The 18,181-nt window shown below is 35.7% G+C and overlaps 1 protein-coding gene across 3 annotated transcripts; it reads right to left on the reverse strand.

The window, feature by feature from the left end:
• Positions 1–2,238: 2,238 nt before the first annotated feature.
• Pkc98E (Protein kinase C) lies at positions 2,239–11,380 on the reverse strand. Of its 3 annotated transcripts, none has more exons than XM_090176906.1 (15): positions 10,846–11,380; positions 8,795–8,849; positions 8,549–8,711; positions 8,457–8,488; positions 8,305–8,387; positions 8,087–8,243; positions 7,468–7,601; positions 7,264–7,363; positions 6,342–6,550; positions 5,836–6,009; positions 5,617–5,771; positions 5,405–5,543; positions 5,151–5,339; positions 4,945–5,091; positions 2,239–3,962 (listed from the first exon to the last, which is right to left on the reverse strand). In XM_090176906.1, the coding sequence occupies exons 1-15, from the start codon at positions 11,206–11,208 to the stop codon at positions 3,780–3,782; spliced, it is 2,283 nt and encodes a 760-aa protein (XP_090033032.1). In that variant the 5' UTR covers positions 11,209–11,380; the 3' UTR covers positions 2,239–3,779. The 3 variants fall into 3 exon arrangements, with proteins under 3 accessions (XP_090033032.1, XP_090033033.1, XP_090033031.1); XM_090176907.1 differs by having other exon boundaries at positions 6,342–6,487; positions 7,465–7,601; XM_090176905.1 differs by having other exon boundaries at positions 7,465–7,601.
• Positions 11,381–18,181: the final 6,801 nt, after the last annotated feature.

Below are 18,181 nucleotides of genomic sequence, written 5' to 3' on the forward strand. Positions count from 1 at the left end.
CTAATTTTATTATTAGTTATAATTTTTATAGTTAAATCCGTTATTTTATTAAAATATATTTATATAATATAGCCACGAAGGGGAAGCAAATCAGTTTCTGAAGAATGAGAGGTTATCCAAAATCTTTTTTAAAGCCATAAAATAGTGCATGAAAATGTTTTTTCTGATTATATAATTTTCTTACTCTTATTATTGCATTTATTACACAGTTTAATGGTTTTGTTATTTTAAAAATATATTTTTATAATATGGTTTGGGCACCAATAAAATAACGAATGAAAATAAGATTAATTACTATTATAAGTCAACATTTTCCGAAAAGAATTCTCTGTTAGAAAATGAGCCATATCATATGGTTTTTGGGAAAATATTTATTTAAAAACTTAGCTGATAGCAATTAAAGTAAATCTAGTTATAAAATAAATAAATAAATAAAAAAACAGCAATTTCACGAGTGTACAAAAATTGGTAATTGTCTAAAACAATTTATAGCTAAATATATTGATCACACGTAAAACATTAAAAACAATGGTCCTGCTTTTTGATATAAGTTGTTGTTCTACCTAATTATCTGGCATTTACATAGCCTAGTCAAGGTATAAATTGTAACAAATGATATAAGCGTGGAAAATTAACTGACAAACACTTTTACGGCACTACATCAAATTGGCTCGGTAAGCTCTTGATGCATGCCAAATAAACTTGACTATTTCTATACATATTTTATCGCAACTCCTAGTCTACCTGAGGAAAGGTTTCTTCTTAGTAGATGAATTGGTATAAACGCTGGTTGATAGTTAAAACCAAGTGCATACACTACCAGCAAATAAGGATCTATAAATAAACCAAGCATTAGAATTACACCCTAAGAAGTAATGCATAAGATTCCCTATTATAATTTATTCTTACCTGTAAAGTTACTGCTAAGAGTGGCTGGCTTATTTTAGTGTTTCGTAAATCGTGATTGTGGTTAGGCCTTGGCTCTGACAATAATTAATAATTTTTGGTTGATGTATAGGTTCTTCTATATTTTTAGTTCGCTTGCCACTAACTGATTTCTTTATTGTTGATTCACGAGTCTGAAGTGACTTATTTAAATTATCTTTTATATAAAAATTACATTGTGTTTCCTTGTTAACACCACTGCCAACTCGGTAGATTCCCGCCATTTTATTTTTAATAAAAAAAATCCTCCGATGTCGACCTCTGGTACTACCATGGAGGAAGCACGTGACTGATACTGCGTTCAGAACGCAGTATCAGTCACGTGCTTCCTCCATGGTACTACTTTTATTTTAAAAAACGTCATGATTTTAAGAACGAATGAATAGCGACCGTAGTGACGCGCGGTTTTTGAACTGTCGCGGAATGATGTATCATTAAAATAACATGGGCGCAATGGGAAGTTGAATACTTCCCCCGAAGGGGTTTATTATAAACTTCTGGTAGGACCCATAGAACACCTCCAAAAATTCATGATAAACTTATCCTTTAGTTCGTAGCATCCTGTATATCCGAAATATGTATTTGTCTACCCTGCTTTCTATATAGTAGTTTAATAAGCTGATCTACCCTAGGTTGGTAAAAATATACCAAAGATTTTTATTTCTAATTTTTAGGCGTTTGGTATAATTGTCTACAATTAGATCTTTATAGTTTACTTCAGCTGAAAATAATGTCTACAAGTAAATGGCAAATCTATTGTTTTTTTCGTTTGCTTTAATTGTTATTTTCAACAGAAGCGTTTTATGAGGGTGTTCTTGAAGACACGTATTGCGATATGCTCCTAAACAATCATAAAATAATAAACGTGGTTATCTTGGCATAACCCTGTACTCGTTACACTGATTTTTTTTTTGGATATGCCTCAATTGTAATACTAAAAATAAATTATTACAACCGTTCTTAAATATTAAAATATCTAATTAGTTATCACTTCGAAATATAACGCAATAAAAGATATTTTTCAAAATTATATAACTTAGAAATTCAACCGTATACAGGCCAAATTCTAAATTTCCACCGCCGATTTACCGGAAATTCGTGCTAGTATCTTTCCGCCAAATGTACTAGATATTTTGTGTGTAATACTGATTTATGCCCACTCGAAAGTTTTACATATTTTCCGGAATGGGAAAAACGAAATCTTGTAACTTTTCAATCAAAAACTTGATTACAGAACAGGTCCCCTATCAACACTGCCCAACCCCTTTAAACCTAAAAAGAAAAATCAAAACATTAAATAATTTTCATATTTTATTGTTCCCGTGACTAAAGGGGACACCACACTGAATTAAATAAGACCCCAACAAGTGGGAGGTGCACAAACGATCCTTTTTTTTGTCTACTTTACAGTATAATCAAAATGAAAACGGTGACACCTTAATGTCACACCTCCATACAACAGCAATTACACAATTACTGAATGTGACATTGAAATGGCAATGATCAAAGCAGTTATGATGGATCAGCACCATGATTACGTTCTTTTTATGTTCACGATAAAAGCTTTTTTTTTCATAATTTTAAATTAACTACTGTACAAATGGCACACGGAAGCTGCTAGGGAGTCAGGATTTCACCTTTAATATTATTTGACACAATTTAAACACCCCTAAATGCGGAAAACACCAAAAAAATTGCAATAAATTAAAAACTATGGTATAATTCCTGATTCCCTTTTCAAATACTTCCCAGAGTTTTAAGCTTTTTTATGGCTGATTCCTATCACGTTAGGATAAAATTCCTTTTTTCATGGTTTATCACCAATTACAAAAATCAATTAACTAGTAGGAGTATCTTTAATATTATTCTTTCCAGCTCTCTGGCAGCGCTGGTGGAATTATGATTGAATTAATAGTACAACGTCATTACAATTTCCTATATAAATTAACATAATTTATTCTTTGCAATTTTTTTTGCAAAGATTTACCCTAAAATATTAATACTTTTGTAGAAACTATGGAACAGCGCTTATATTCCATGTTTTCTAAAACATAAAAAATAAATAAAAATGAGTAAAAAGCGCGATTAAACTCGTTATAATTTGTCCCGGAAAAAATATTGTAACTAAGCAAAAAAAGATTCATTTCTTGTTAACCCGATTGAAAAAATATAAAAATTTAGTTCAAAATTAAAAATTGTAAAACGTTAGCATTTTTCTTCACTCGTAAGGAAAGTGAGACTTCAAATTTTTTACCAAGAATGAAGGGCACTGGGAAGACGGGTTATTTTTAAATAAATGTTAAAAGAAAAAACTGATTAAGAAACAAGTGTACACAGATTAAATGCTCAAATCTTGCTCGATACAAATGAAAGCGAATGAAAAGGATGTAGTTGAGAAAAATCTTAAATAGAAGCATAAACATTGCAATTAACTACAAAGGTGGGTTTGGGGGGGCTCGTGGCTCATTTACAAAAGATATTAAGGTTCTAGCACACGCTCTTCACACTCCTAGAGCTATATCATCATTGCATTTTTTTCAACTTATGGGCTTTTAAAAAATTGAGAGCTAAGAAACAAAATTGGGGAGGGTAGAATGGACGCTACCTCAAAAAAGGAAATTACACCTTCAAATTCATGTATTATCAGAAGAGAGATTTGTAGTAGAGAGAGAGAGCAAAGACTACAAAGGTTCGTTTAACAATGAAGAAAGACAAACAGAATGACTAGATGCTACACATGGTGCAGTTGTTGGTATGGCGGACCATCTTTTTTGTTAAACCTGTTATATAATTTTTAATATATAACCTGGGGTCTATTCAACCCTTTTTTGTTACTATGTCGCTGGACCATCCCAGTCACTAGTGAACCTGGCAGGATTAAAGTCTTCATTTACAAAGGAGAACCCTCTGAATTCTTCCTGATTTATATTGCGCACTATTTCCAAATTGACGGGGGTCAATATTGGCTCTTCTTTCGTGAAATCTTGATCAAAATTATTGACATCTCTTTTGGTTTTCTAAAAATGGTAAATTCAATTTTTTCCCATTAGAAATGTTCATTTCACACAAAAGAAGCTCCACCTAACAATGTTGGCCAATATTTAGGCATGTGCGAGTACTCAATTTCATTCGAGCTCTCGATCAAGCTTCAAGCCGAGTACAGCCTTAGTTGAAAAGCTCCAAAATGATTTAAGCCTCAAATCGCGGTCTAGGCTTAACTTTCGCGTACTCGAAACTATTGTTCTTAGCAAGGTACTACTCGCTAGCTTTTTTTAAAATTGGCGGGAAAAGCTACTAAAAAAATTCCCTTTGGTCCGCCTTAAGATATCTTATTTAGTGAGGTTAGTTGTTTCTGATTGGTCACTGATTTTAAATGTAGAAAATGAAACCAAAACCAAAAGTTAATTAACATAGGGTGTCCTAGCTGTTTACTGTCAGTTGTTTGGCGGTTCATCAGTCTACTATTATCTTGTTGTAATCCCTTGTATGACCAGTCATTAATTTAGACTTCAAAAATATGGCTTCAAATAAACATAAAAGCTCTGGCAATAAATATTCTTCTAATGAAGAAATAGTAGAACCTAGTGATGAAAGTGAAGATTCTAGTTTAAATGATTCCTCATCTGATGAAATACAGTTAAGCCTAATTATTCGAGTACTGGAAACCCTCTTTTTAAGCTAAGTCTAAAAGCTCAAAAGCTCAAAAAATTTTTAACACTCGGCTCGTTACTCGAAAAGTTAAATTGTTCATACTCAAAGCTCGGCTCGCACATGCCTAGCAATATTAAAATTTAACTCATTTCAATAACACATTTGGATGATCAATTTCTAAACCCATTTTAAACATATTATTATCCTATAGTCTCTCCCTCCCCCCCTGGTTTGAGACCATAGGACATTAAAATTTGGTAAAAATCAGTCGTGGAGATTTTACCATACTATCATCATATTGGCAACTGATAGGTGATTTTATATCAGCTTGTATCCTTCACTACTTACAATTTTAGGTCTAAATGGAGGTTTGACTTTCCTGGCTTCTAAAGCTTCCCAGTCCATTTCTTTGAAAAATGAGTGATTGAGAATCGCTTGCTCTCCTCCTTGAGAGACAACACAACCTAGACGTTTTGCCGGATTCTTGGTCATGAACTGAAAAATATGAAAATAGTAGAAAAAAAACCTTTAAAATCACTGAATTTTTTTTTTACCCCTTTAAGTATAGATACAGCTTCTTTACTAAGCCAGACTGGGTAAAGTACATCATCGTGTAGAATTGACTCGAAGAGATCATCTTCATTATCAGCTTCGAATGGAGGCTGTCCAGCCATCATTTCATACATAAGAACCCCAAGAGCCCACCAATCTACTGATGGGCCATATTCCAATTCTTGTAAGATCTAAGAAAATCAAAGAAATTAGAGAAGAAGATACGAAAAATAATAAATAAAGTAATAAATTTTACTTCTGGAGCAATGTAATCCGGAGTTCCACAGAAAGTCGTAGTAAGCTTCCCATTTTGAATACCTTCTTTGCACATACCAAAATCGGCAATTTTACAATGCCCTTCGCAATCCAATAGAATATTGTCCAATTTAAGATCCCTTAAGACGTAATTTACAGGTTTTAGAAATTGTAGAAGCGAAAAAAAACAATATAGGAAGAAAAAGAAAACACCTGTATATAACTCCGTTACGATGTAGGAACATTAGAGCTAAAGTGACTTCAGCGGCGTAAAACCTGGCTCTAGGTTCATCAAACTTTCTTGCTTTTTGTATTTGAAACATCAAGTCACCTCCATTAATGTATTCCATGACAAAAAATAATCGGTCCTGTGAAAAGGATAAATTTAAAGCTTAGGTGATAATCATAAATAAAATAAGATAAAAAAACTACTTCAGTTTGAAAACACGAATGCAATGCGGTTAAGAATGGGTGATTGGCCGACAGAGTAAGAATACGCTTCTCTGTCATTGTGCAGTCTACATCATCATCTTGCAGAATAACATCCTTCTTCAGGACTTTCACAGCGTACACTTCATCCGATCCTTTCTTCTCAGCTAGCATGACCTGTTAAATGTTCTTGTGAGCTTAGTTTGTGCAACTTTAATTGAAGCTAAATTTAATGATTTAATTCTTTACAAATGGTAAAATAGTTTTTATATTATTAACTATTGTGTCAAGAAAAGATGTTATTACCAAATCAATTTGAACTGCGATTTTCAGTCAGGCATAGTTATTATTTCTCTTAAGTGGGCTTACTAATTAACTCTTTGAAGGTCAAAGTATGACTTTCAGTAGAAAACACTCAAGAGTCTACTAATTTCGTTATTATTAGATCAATTTTTGTGATTTAGCTAAAATTTCACAAAAGTATGATCCCTTTTGGAAATGTTTAATACCTTTCCGAAACTCCCTTTTCCCAAAACTTTAATGAAGTTGAAGTCATCAACACCAATCCTTTTGGGTCTCTTCTCTCGTTCAGTGACACTGAGGTTTCTGTGTAGTTCTCCGGTTCCGTCACTTCCCAGTCCAGAATCAGGACCTTCTGAGGGCACACAGAGAGAGAGTTGGCTGAGTTCATCAGCAGTGGTTTCAATTTGCAATTGACCTGGTATTTAAAATTTAGCTCCAGATGAAAGAAATTAAAAACAGGCAGCAGCAAAAAAAAACACATGCCCAAAAAAATTATAATCATCCCAAAACTTAATTTATTAATAAAAACCGGTCTCTAAATGTAAGAAATTAAAAAAATAACATTCAGAATAAACATAATACATGCCTAAAATATACAAATATCAATTATTTTTTAATAAATTTTTTATTTCAAGTCTTCAAAAGACAAAAAATTTTAAATGTCATTCTTAATAGCTAACTTAAAAATGAACTCAAATTATAGTTTATTTTTTGGAAGATAAAGACTGGAGTGTCCATTATTCACAAATCATTAACAACGTTCTTAAAATATAAAAACTTATGTAATCTCTTTTTTAAAATGAAACAAAGTAAATAACCCAAATAACAAGTCAAGATAATCAATATCCTTCAATTATAAAAAACTGAATAAAACTACAGTTATATGGAAAAAAAGACAGCCAATTTCTAATTTACTACATTAGCAGCGTAAACTTCCAAAATTTTAAATATTTTTGCATTTCAATGAAATCTTACCATACATCCTACTATACCTGGTTTTAGTATTTTATTATGGGAGAAGAACGCTTACGGAGAAAATGTTAGTACCCTTCCCCTATTAGTAAAACTAGCGTTGAACCCCCCAAGAACAACCATTTTCCCATACAACGATAAATGCAAAAAACTTGCCTGTATCATCATTATCCTTATCACCCAATGGAAGTGGAGAAGTACGTGACCGGTCAGACGCTGGCTGACCAAGTTTGTTGGGAGATTCGCTAATCGAAGTCTGAAAATTTAAACCAGTGAAGAAAAAAGAAAAGAGAAACAGTGGTCAAGCCAGCATGCACTACCGAGCAACTACTTTGTATCATTTCAAAGAGAAATTACCACCTTCTTCTTTCTTCTAGAAAGTTTATCGCCGGAAATACCCATATCACTGAGAATTTCCGCCATTTGCTTAGAATTAATGCCGCAGTTATTTGCCACGTTCTTTTGGCATCTCTTATGCACATTCATATTGCACGCTGAATAAAATACAAATGCAGTTTAACGAGAAAAAAGGAGGAAGAGATACTGAAGGACAGATCATTGACCTTCAAAAAATGTGGTCAAATTTAATAGCGAAAACTATTTTTTAGGTGTACCGAAAATTATTTATGTTCACCGCACCAAAAACTTTTTTTTTAGCCACACCGAAAACTTTTTTTTTAGCCACACCGAAAACTATTTTATTAGCCACACCGAAAACTATTTTATTAGCCACACCGAAAACTATTTTATTAGCCACACCGAAAACTATTTTATTAGCCACACCGAAAACTATTTTTTCAGCCACACCGAAAACTATTTTTTTCAGCCGCACCTGAAACTATTTCAGCAGCAGTTAAATTGATTAAATTCTGATTAAAATGATTTAATCACAATTTTCAATCCTATAAACACTATTTTAATTAAATGTTTAGTGATCTGCCCCCCAGGAGTAAGAGACAAAACATATAAAGCAGCGGACCTTCACATTGGAGACCTTGACGGAAGAGACCATAGAGCATAGAACCACAATGGTCGCAGAATGTGGGCCTTTTGTAGTTGTGAACCGTAAACCGATGGGGAATATTTATGTTGAACCTGCCAGCTGTGAGCTGCAAAACAGCACAATTACCCGGTACCTGCCAAGATTTAACACTATTAAAATAATGCTTGTTGATTTTGTTAAGATCATAAATATACCTCCTCCGCAGTACCATCCTTCATGCCAGGACATTTTGTAACGACTAACTCATGGCACCTTTTGTGGACCACACATGTGCAGACTAATAATAAAATGAAGATGGATTAAACCAAAATTGATGCAAGCGGAAACTTTTAACTCTAGGCAATACCTTGGCACTGGTAGCCTTGTTTTCCAAGACCCCTAAAATCCAGAAAACGAGTTTTAAAATTAATTTTCTCAAAAAACAAGAGTTTATCTCACCATATGAAATCCCTACAATGGGAGCAAAAAGTTGGCTGCCGTAGGATAGTTGCCATAAACTTGTGGCCGTTGATTTGGTGTACTCTTCGGCGCATGGCACCACGCCGTCTATTAAGACCTTGCCTTTCTTTGAACTCTCTCTTCTTCTTTGGGGCTGCATTTTCTGCACAAATAGACAAGCTTTCAGTCTCAAGCTCCTTGCGTGCAAAATGAACACGGGTATAAAGAAGAAAAACGGCACTCTACCTTGTGCACGAAGTTCAATGACCACATGAATCTTTCCACTAGGTTCCAAGTCGATCTATAGAGTAAATAAAAATGAAAATTTTCAAAATAAGCCAAGAGTATAAGGTGGAAAAAAATTGATTCCCTAGCTAGCAATTAAGTAATAAATCCACACTAATTAATTTTTATCCATATATAGTTTTTAAAAGGAAAATTTCTACATAATCTAAATTAATAAATAATAACTATAAGAATCGACACTAATAAAGTAATAATTTTCAAAATTTATATTACATTTTTCAAATGGAAAATTCCTACATAACTTGCCTTAAGTATAATCTTAGCTGAATATTTTTATTATTATTATTCACTAAATCTAACCTATAAATGAATAAATGAGAAGGAAAATATGAACAAAATATATATATAAACAAAATAAAAAGTAATAACATCTTAAAATTTGGTCCATTATTAAATTAAATAGGAGCATACAATATATCTCTTACGAGAGAAGTATCGTTTTATTCTATAAAAATTTAAATGTGTCCATTCGAGGCTAGAGGCAGTTTTCAACTAGCATTTTTCAGCCTACAAAAGGTACCTCTTTCATGCAAATAACATTAGCAATACATTATATATTAATACTTTTGGTAAAGAAATTCACCAAAATATTGCAAAACAAATGTTCATTTAGTGGGGATAATTAAATATTTTCCAACTTGCGAAACAAATTCCAGGAAATGTTACATAATCTAATCCAGTCAAATATATTCAAACATTTCCAAAACAGCATTCCTCTAAATTTACATATATTTGCTAACACCTATTGAAGTGTTTTGAATTTCCTATAAATATTTATGTGTTAAACTTAATTTTTAATCACCAATAGTAATGAAAGGTCATTCTGCTGATTATGTGAATAAGGGTTTTTTTTTCAGTAAAGGTTCAGATTTCTGCTATCCTATTAGAAAAAGCTTTAATTCTATTAAATCCAACAAATAATTTCTTTCAAAACATTATTAACATGTTCTTTAATAACAAATTTTAAGCCAAGGGGTCAGATAGGCTAATATATAAGGCAGCTAGCGACATTTATTGCCTTTAAATCAGGTGGACGGGTTACAGTGCGTAGGATGGTGGTGGCAAGCCCTTCATGCCACGTGAACAAACACCTCTCTACACTATTACCCCATTTTACAATGAAAAAAGATTTTAGAAATATTGAGACCAACAAATCCCAAAATCTGAGCAAAAATGATTCCTTGAACCTCAAAATCAAAAAGCATACTTTAAAATCTCAATATCAGTTTAGATTTTATATCTCGTACAAAAAGCATTTGCAAGTGTCATTTGCTCTGTTTTAAAGCCAAGCTTATATCTCGAAAAATTAAAATAGATTCATATGTTAGTTTTCTTCCATAATAAGTTAATCTAATTTCCACCATTTATAACTACATGCATGAGTGCATCTTTCAAAGGAAATATTTTGAAAGCATAAATAGAATTATAAAAGGTATAGCCACTCAAAAAATCTTACAATTACAATATTATATCTGTCATATATATACCACTTAACAGAAGGCAAACATTTATTTCCTTGAGAAACCAATAAAGTTTATGATATAATTGCTGTAATCAGAGTTTTCTCTAAAAAATGTGCACTTGAGAAGATTTGTAAAGGAGGGTTAGGGGCATGATATTGGGAAGGGCAAGTAGATCATGGACAGGAAGATAAGTTTATCTTGACCCAATAGTAGACTGGCTTGTTTTGGTAGTTTCCTGGGAGTTCAGACAGTACTCTTGTCGGCAGATTTGGAAAAGGAGGGACATTTTAAATAAAGAATCTTGACATATTTCAAAGTATCTCAGTATACACAAAGGCCTAAAGATACTAGCTCATCCGCGACTCTGTTTTAAGCCTAACATGTCTCCTCTTCCCAAAGATAGCCCTCTCAGGCTAGGCCGGGTGCCTACCCTACAGTGTTAGCCTATTTAAAAAAAGGGGCCACCCTAGACATTTTCGATGGAAAAAGCGTAAAATCTTTCAATAAACACTGCAGAATATCTCTCACCCAAACGTCGTTTTCCGTGACGCCGGATTCTTTGGCTGAATTTGCAAGTTCATCAAAGGACACTGTGCAATTGGCAATGAAATCGTCCGGCGGTATAGCCGCGTCGTGAAATAAAGTGAGACCTAAATTTTGCGCATTGGTAACTTCGGTAGTGAAATGTTCGTTCCACACGGGCTTGATCGTTTTTTGTTTCGTTGACGTACGATCAATGTGAATTTCATCCACGTCAATTGAAACGTAAGGGTCTATGAGCCTTTGCTGTTGCTTACCGACAACATTCGCGTGCCTCGTCGCGTAATCGGTAGGCCGAAGATTAATGGCTTCGCAAATTTTAACTTTCACCGTTCCTGTAAACGTCGGCATCGCGTATTTCCACCTTTGTAACGACTACAAACGATAAATAAATAACAATAATTCACCCTCAATAATTAGCGATCATCTCGCGAATTTTAAAAACGCCATTCTTCCGAAGACTCAGTCCCCTGCAATGCATTCGTCCCAGACTCCACACTCTTTCTCTCTCCGCGTTTTAGAAGAGCGAGGAAGAACTTTCGTCCCCCCTCCTTTACCACCTACTACGCCAAAAACCCTCTACGGCCAATTTCCCTAGCGCTCTCAAAGTTATAGCGCATCTCGCGAAAGTCGGCGAATATCTTTCCTCCTTTCAGAGGCGCATTGAAAAGAGACTATTTTATGAAGTATAGGCCTCAACCTCAACCCAGTTAAAAGGATAGGCAACTCGAAACAAGGAAGATATAGGCAGCTAACAAACAGTAGAGGTTCAATGTATCTCCTATTCTCCCGGACGTTTGATTCAACGTTTTGTTACCAAAAACGTTTTCACTCAGTGCCGGATTAAGAATTAGGCACACTAAGCACGTGCCTAGGGGCCCCCGAGGGTCAGCGGGCCCCGAAAGATCCCACGTCAATACGCTAGTTCAAAGAATAAGTTATTTGAAAAAAAACATTAAGCTTATTTAAATTTAATAACAGTTTTACGGCATGTTTTTTCAAAATTAAAACAATCAATAACTTTGAAACTATATTGATTCTTTTTTTAATATTTATAATATAAATGAAATATGAAATACTATTCCGAAAAACACTAAAAAACGAATTCGAGTAAGTCGAGATAAGGTACCGCGTAGCAGTGGCCGACTGGCCATAGACTGGGCCTAACCGATGGCAGGTGGGCCCCATGATAAATTTGGTCAGTGGGACACCTTAAACCTTCAACAATATGTCAACATTATAGTAGCTTCAAAATATAATAGAAGTTCCAAAACTTTCAATATTAAATTATATTTTTACTGAATAAATTAATATTTTATTTATAAAAAAAGTTCCAATGACATCGTCGGGGTGCCGAGGCGCTGGCGGTTCAGCGTGGATTCATTTTCAAAACAATTTTAACCATTTTTAACACATTTTTAAAAGTTTGGCTAAGCCCAAGTACCCGACGAAAGAAACTACGTAGTTGAACAGTACTAAGTTACGTCTTATATTTGGCAGGGTCCCGCTGATTTAAGAGTAAATGTGTTTAACCTAATAATGGACCGCATTGTCCAGTCACTAGATTCACGTTTTTTACAACACAAAAAGTTGTATAAAGATTTATCTTGCTTGGACACAGCAAATTTTAAAAATATTACAGAGAAGGGCCTAGAAGATGACGCCTTGGATGGTGTTAAGCTTTCTCCACGAATCAGTAAAGATGAAGTTATGTTGGAATTGCTTTCTTTTGCTTCGAACTTCGACGTATTAAAATTATTGCTTAATTGAAAAGGAATTGTTAGATGAATTGGATGTAGAAGCAATTATTGACAGATTCGCACAGTCATCTAGTGTATTCCAACGATTACTCAAATCTGTAATTATTAAAAACATTATATAGCTAAAACATTTCTTTTATAAATGGCGACGAACCAGCGACCTATGAGTTTCCGTTTCAAAGAGCATTCCAATTGAAAGGAACTGTTACAACTAGGTGATATATAAAATGCTATGGCTTAATAAAAAATCGGGATATATTTTACGCGAGACAAGGGAACACCTATATTGTGGGCTTAGTAGTCCAAAAGGAAGAGGCGTTGGGACCGCAACCCACAGGTCGCTGGTTTGATTCCAGCCTGAGGCATGCCCAGTGGTATTCCTTTATTTAATTAAAAATATTATAGCATTTATCCTTCTAGTTTTCGGCAGTAGCGTAGTTCGCACACAATTGAGTAAAAATAATTAAAGCGAATGTTCCTTTTTCGGAGGGTGTCTCCCCCTGTCTACGCCTCTGGTTTTGGGTGGGCCCCCTTTGACCCCTGGCAGTCCACATTTTTAGACCCAGTCCGCCACTGCCGCGTAGCCTCTATTTCGTTTTACGGTGATCTATAGAGGTAGAACCGTACCAAAACGACTACCTTGTAACCTTGCATAACCAATCTCTTGTCCACTCTGTGACTCCGTGTCAGGCCGCTCAGCATAGAGGGGGTTGCCCCACCCTTGTTCATTTTGTTTGGCCCCAGCATAGTTTTTTATATAAACATCGTTAGGATTTGAATTGACAACATTTTCCCAGCATTAAACAAATATGAATAGTCTAACTATAATTTGGATAATCATGGTCCAGTTATTACTTCCTTTAAGTGGGTGCTATGACATTTTTATTTATTTTTTGGTTTAAGTTACGTTGTGAAGTGTCACTTATGGAATTCAGGAACGTATGTAATTAAGTGCTTCGTCTTAGAGGGGTAGGGCGAAAAGTTAGGGTTTTGCCTAGTCAAATAGAAAAAGGTTGGTTTTTGGGTTCAAACAAAGTTCAAATAGAGAGGAGCATGCAGTGGCATAGCCAGATGGGTGGACCAAGGGGCAAGTCCACCCCCTACGCTACTGAGAGCATGGACGCCGGCAGAAATTATTTCAAGTCATATAGCGAACTCGCCCGATGAAATATACAACCTTTACACATACAACGATCCGATAAATGAACGAGCTATAGCTAAAGCTTAGAAGGAATAGGGATATAAGTTTCCCGAAATTGATGTAACACACATTTCAAGTAACTGGATCACTCTTCTTCGTCACTGCACTCCCCAAAAAGTTCGACAGAAAAAAGAGGTATGGCTAAAGAAAGGGGTGGTGGAGCAATTTCCCCGTTTGCCCACCTCTGCGGGCGCCCATGGAAAAAAACCATTTCCCATTTTCAAAATGGTCATTGTGTCAACTCTAGAAAAAGTTGGTTTGCTTAGCTACCCTCTTACTCCATCCTTGAGTCCTCTACTTGTATTAAAGGGACCCCCGATAGCCTAGTGCCTAGAGGCCCCCAAGGGTCTTAATCCGGCACTGTTTTCACTTTTTAAAAGGAGTAGAAACTTTGTTGCCGAAATGTGAAATTTATTAATATACCAGGGCTACGTTCAGTGAAGCTCAACGGTCTCAACGTTGACAACTTTTTTCACTGAACGGTTTTTGTAATTTCCGGTTTTGACGTCACGTTGGCAACGTTACTCAACGATTGAAAGAGCAGGGCCGCCTATTTTGTTGATAAACGCAATCGTGACGTTGCAGCATGGCGACTTCTTATCTGCCTAGTAGTTTTAAACAAATTGATTTGTCCGATAATGAAGGAAATATTTATAGCATAGCAGCGCCTTCGGACGATTATGACAGAATACGAATTGGTAAGTGTTGTTTCATTAATTTTTCAGCTATTAAGTTACCAAATTTATTCAAAATACTTAAATTAGCATAAGCCTCGGAGCTTTTAAGATACAGAAAAAAATAGCAGACGACTTGGCTACGTTCAGTCACGGGCTGCGTTCAACAACTCTAAAAAAGCGCTTTTTTACTGAACGGGTTTTTTGACTTCCGGTTTTGACGACATGTTGATCATCGGAGACTCAGCGGAAACATCGGCTGAGCGAGATGGTTTTTCCGTTGCTCATCGGTGTCGTGACGTCATTCGACAAAGTTAAAGGAGGGGTAGCAGACGATATTTTGTTCGTTAAGTCAGCGAACTATAAGTCGTACAACAACTTTTAGATTTTTGTGACGTAGCGTTGATTAAAAGAACTCAACGATAACTCAACGGTTTCTCTCCATTGATAGTTGTTGAACGCAGCCACGGCCTACTTTGATGTCTCGCGCATCTCTCGCGCTACAGCGGCCATAGAAATCTCATAGGTAACTAGAATGCTGCCGTGTAACTGGCAAATGGGCCAAACGCCGTGGCAGACGATAGCCAGATCTCAGCCAATCAGAGCTCAAAGAGTGGTTCTGCCAAGAATTTAATGTCACCAGAGAGAATGACGTCACCTATCTACCGCTATAGTAGCGGATCCAAGGAGGATTATAATCCTCCTTGGCGGAACCACTCTACGGCCTCTCATTGGCTGAAGGTTCAAGGCGAACTGGCGTCAAGCTCGGCCGTAGGCGGCAGCATTCTAGTTACCTATGAGATTTCTATGACAGCGGCCATCTCATTCGTTGACGTTTCTGTGTTAACCTATGAGCAAAAGATGTGTATGACGTCAGCGCCCCTAGCGGATTATTATTTTTAGTATAGTTTTTACATTGAAGACAATATAACAACCGAGCGTGGCGCTGACCTCCTACACATTATAGTACAGTTTATAGGGGGAAAATCCTTGCTCGCGGAATTTGACGAATGTGTTGGCTGCTGTAGCGCGAACAGCACGTGATCAAAGTTGGCCGTGGTTCAGTGAAGCTTAACGGTCTTATACCGTTTTACGTTTGCGTTGATTCCGTTGAGACTTTATCCTTTCTTGTTGAACGCTTTTATACGATTGTTGTAATTTTTATAAATTATCGTCTGCTGTGTCGTCCGCAGCTAGCCTACCCGCGTGCTGTGACGTCACGATTCCGTTTAACAACGAAGAAACCGGCTGGAAGAGCAGGTTCAAATGTTTCAGCAACGCTACGTCACACCGGAAATGGAAAAAAGCGTACAGTAGAAAACCGGTTCCGAAATACTGCAACGTTTAATTTGTTGCAAGCTACTGAACGTAGCCAACGTAAAATTCAGTCAATTTGCCTGGAGCCGTTCAGTAGTATACTACGTCACGTTAGCAATCGCAACTCAACGGTTGATAAACTGTTTACTCTCCGATTACGGTTACTGAACGCGGCCCAGGTTTCTTCGTTATTAAACGGAATCCTGACGTCACAGCACACGGGAAGGCTAGCTGCGGACGACTCAGCAGACGATATTTAAAAAAAATTACAACAATCGTAAAAAAGCGTTCAGCTAAAGTCTCAATGGAATTTACGCAAACGTAAGACCTTTAAGCTTCACTGAACGTAGCCCATACTCCCTTTAACGTCTGGCGAAGTGAAATACGGCGCCATCTGTGTTTCTTTTATTATGTAAGGAAATCGTAATGATGAGTTAAAATCTTTAAATTAAATTAGTTTACAAATTTTCATGAATGTATTCATTTCAACGATGAATATCGAACTATATCTTCCTTGATATCATTATCCTTTCTACCATCTGGGCTAAGATGGGTGGTGCCTTTCTGCGTTTTACGTAATCATTTAAGCCAATCGGGAGACAGGCGTTTGTCGTTGACTCTATCCACAAAACGTTTCCGAGATTTCGCGCTTTAACCGGCGAAGAAAATGACTTGTGATCAGTAGCGGATACAAAAGAGGGCTTAAGCTTAGCATGTGACTTGATGATTTGTTATTACACCCATAGCTCAAGATGTCTTTTAGCGCCCCCCCCCCAGAGTTTTTTCTGTATACGCCACTGCTTGTGATTTACAACTTTACTTAATAACCATAAATAAACGAATTTATAATTAATATTCTTACTTATTTTTGTTCAATCAAAAAGATGTGTATTAAAGTTATAGAAAGTAAATTTCGTACTAAGCCTTGCCACTGAAAGCTAGTCAAGTTTCAAAACGTTGCCCTTGTGTTCCTTTATGCTTAAATCGTTTTGAGTGGAAGCGCGTGACCAACGTCATAATAACTTAAGCCTTCCCATCCTAGCGATTGAGGCTTTACTACCAAATGCAGTTCGATATTCATGGTTGAAATGAATACATTAATGTTTCAATCTAGTCGGTTTCATTCGTCGTCTGCTTTTCCAAATGCCTTAATCCCTATTTCCCGAAATATTTGAAATCCAGTGCGTTTACGCATTTTCCTGAACTGCTGGAACTGTCTAATCTCAAACCACTTTTAACTAACGAGGACTAGACTTAATGTTATTATATGTTGCCATCTCGTAGCAACAAACACAGCTCCTAGCTTCCATCTAGGAGCAACAAACACAAGGAGAACGCAAGTAGCTTTTAAACACGCTGACGAAGGGTTGTGTTGTGTACAAATTTCATTGTACGAGCCTTTACACTGAACGTTTTATGGAAAGGGCGGAAGACAATTTCCGAATTTTCCCTTCCGACTGCAGCAGGTGCTAAAGCGTCTAACCAATGAAAATTGTACACGAGAAAATCCACGACTTTTGAAGGGTTGCGTTCTCCTTGTGTGGGGTGCGGTGTTTGTTGCTCCTAGCTGCCATAGACAAATTCTAAATGTATAGACCTCGGCTGTTGTTTTAAAAAAGTCGAGTGTTGGGACATTTCTATTGAATTAGAAGTTACTAAAAATATTAAGTAGTTTAATTAAGGAATTATTTTTAATAAAATTTCGAAGGTCTTCATTAAATTAATATTTTACGAATTATTATGATTAATTATATTTAAAAGCACCTCATTAGTTAATATTAAGGAACAATTGATGACGTCATGCGCTGTCACAAGGAAGTTGACGAATATTTTTAGTGTGACGTTACCGAGTCCTGTGGCATATAATGGTCTAAGGTCTAATAAAGACTGCCCTGTTAAACATGAAAGTTTATATTCCCTGGATGGTGGATCAAGGAATCTCACATTTCGGCCACCAGGTTTAACAGAAGCTTGAACTAGTCGTAGCGCGTTTTAGCAGACGATTTTTCGATTTAGTTCATACTCCCTTTAAGATAGCAGACGATAGCTTAGACCATTTAAACAATCAAAAAATGAATACTTTTAATAACATAATAATTAATATAAATGTTTAAAAGTGTTAATTGAAATTTTCTATTCATTTAAAAATTATATTATAATACATTACTAATTGTATGTGCGGACTATCTTGTACAGGTATTACTAAATTAAAACCATGGAAACCACTGTTGTACAATAAAAAATTATTTTATTAAAAATAAATAAAAGCTACGCTACGGCCGTTTCGACGCAGAGTCTCGACGAAATTTAATAATACATTATGTTCCAATCCGGCGCTGGCACTCAAACATGCGACATTTTAATTTCGCACT

This window comes from Leiobunum rupestre, chromosome 6 (genome assembly GCF_980474605.1).
Source record: "Leiobunum rupestre chromosome 6, qqLeiRupe1.1.hap1, whole genome shotgun sequence".
Taxonomy (NCBI): domain Eukaryota; kingdom Metazoa; phylum Arthropoda; class Arachnida; order Opiliones; family Sclerosomatidae; genus Leiobunum; species Leiobunum rupestre.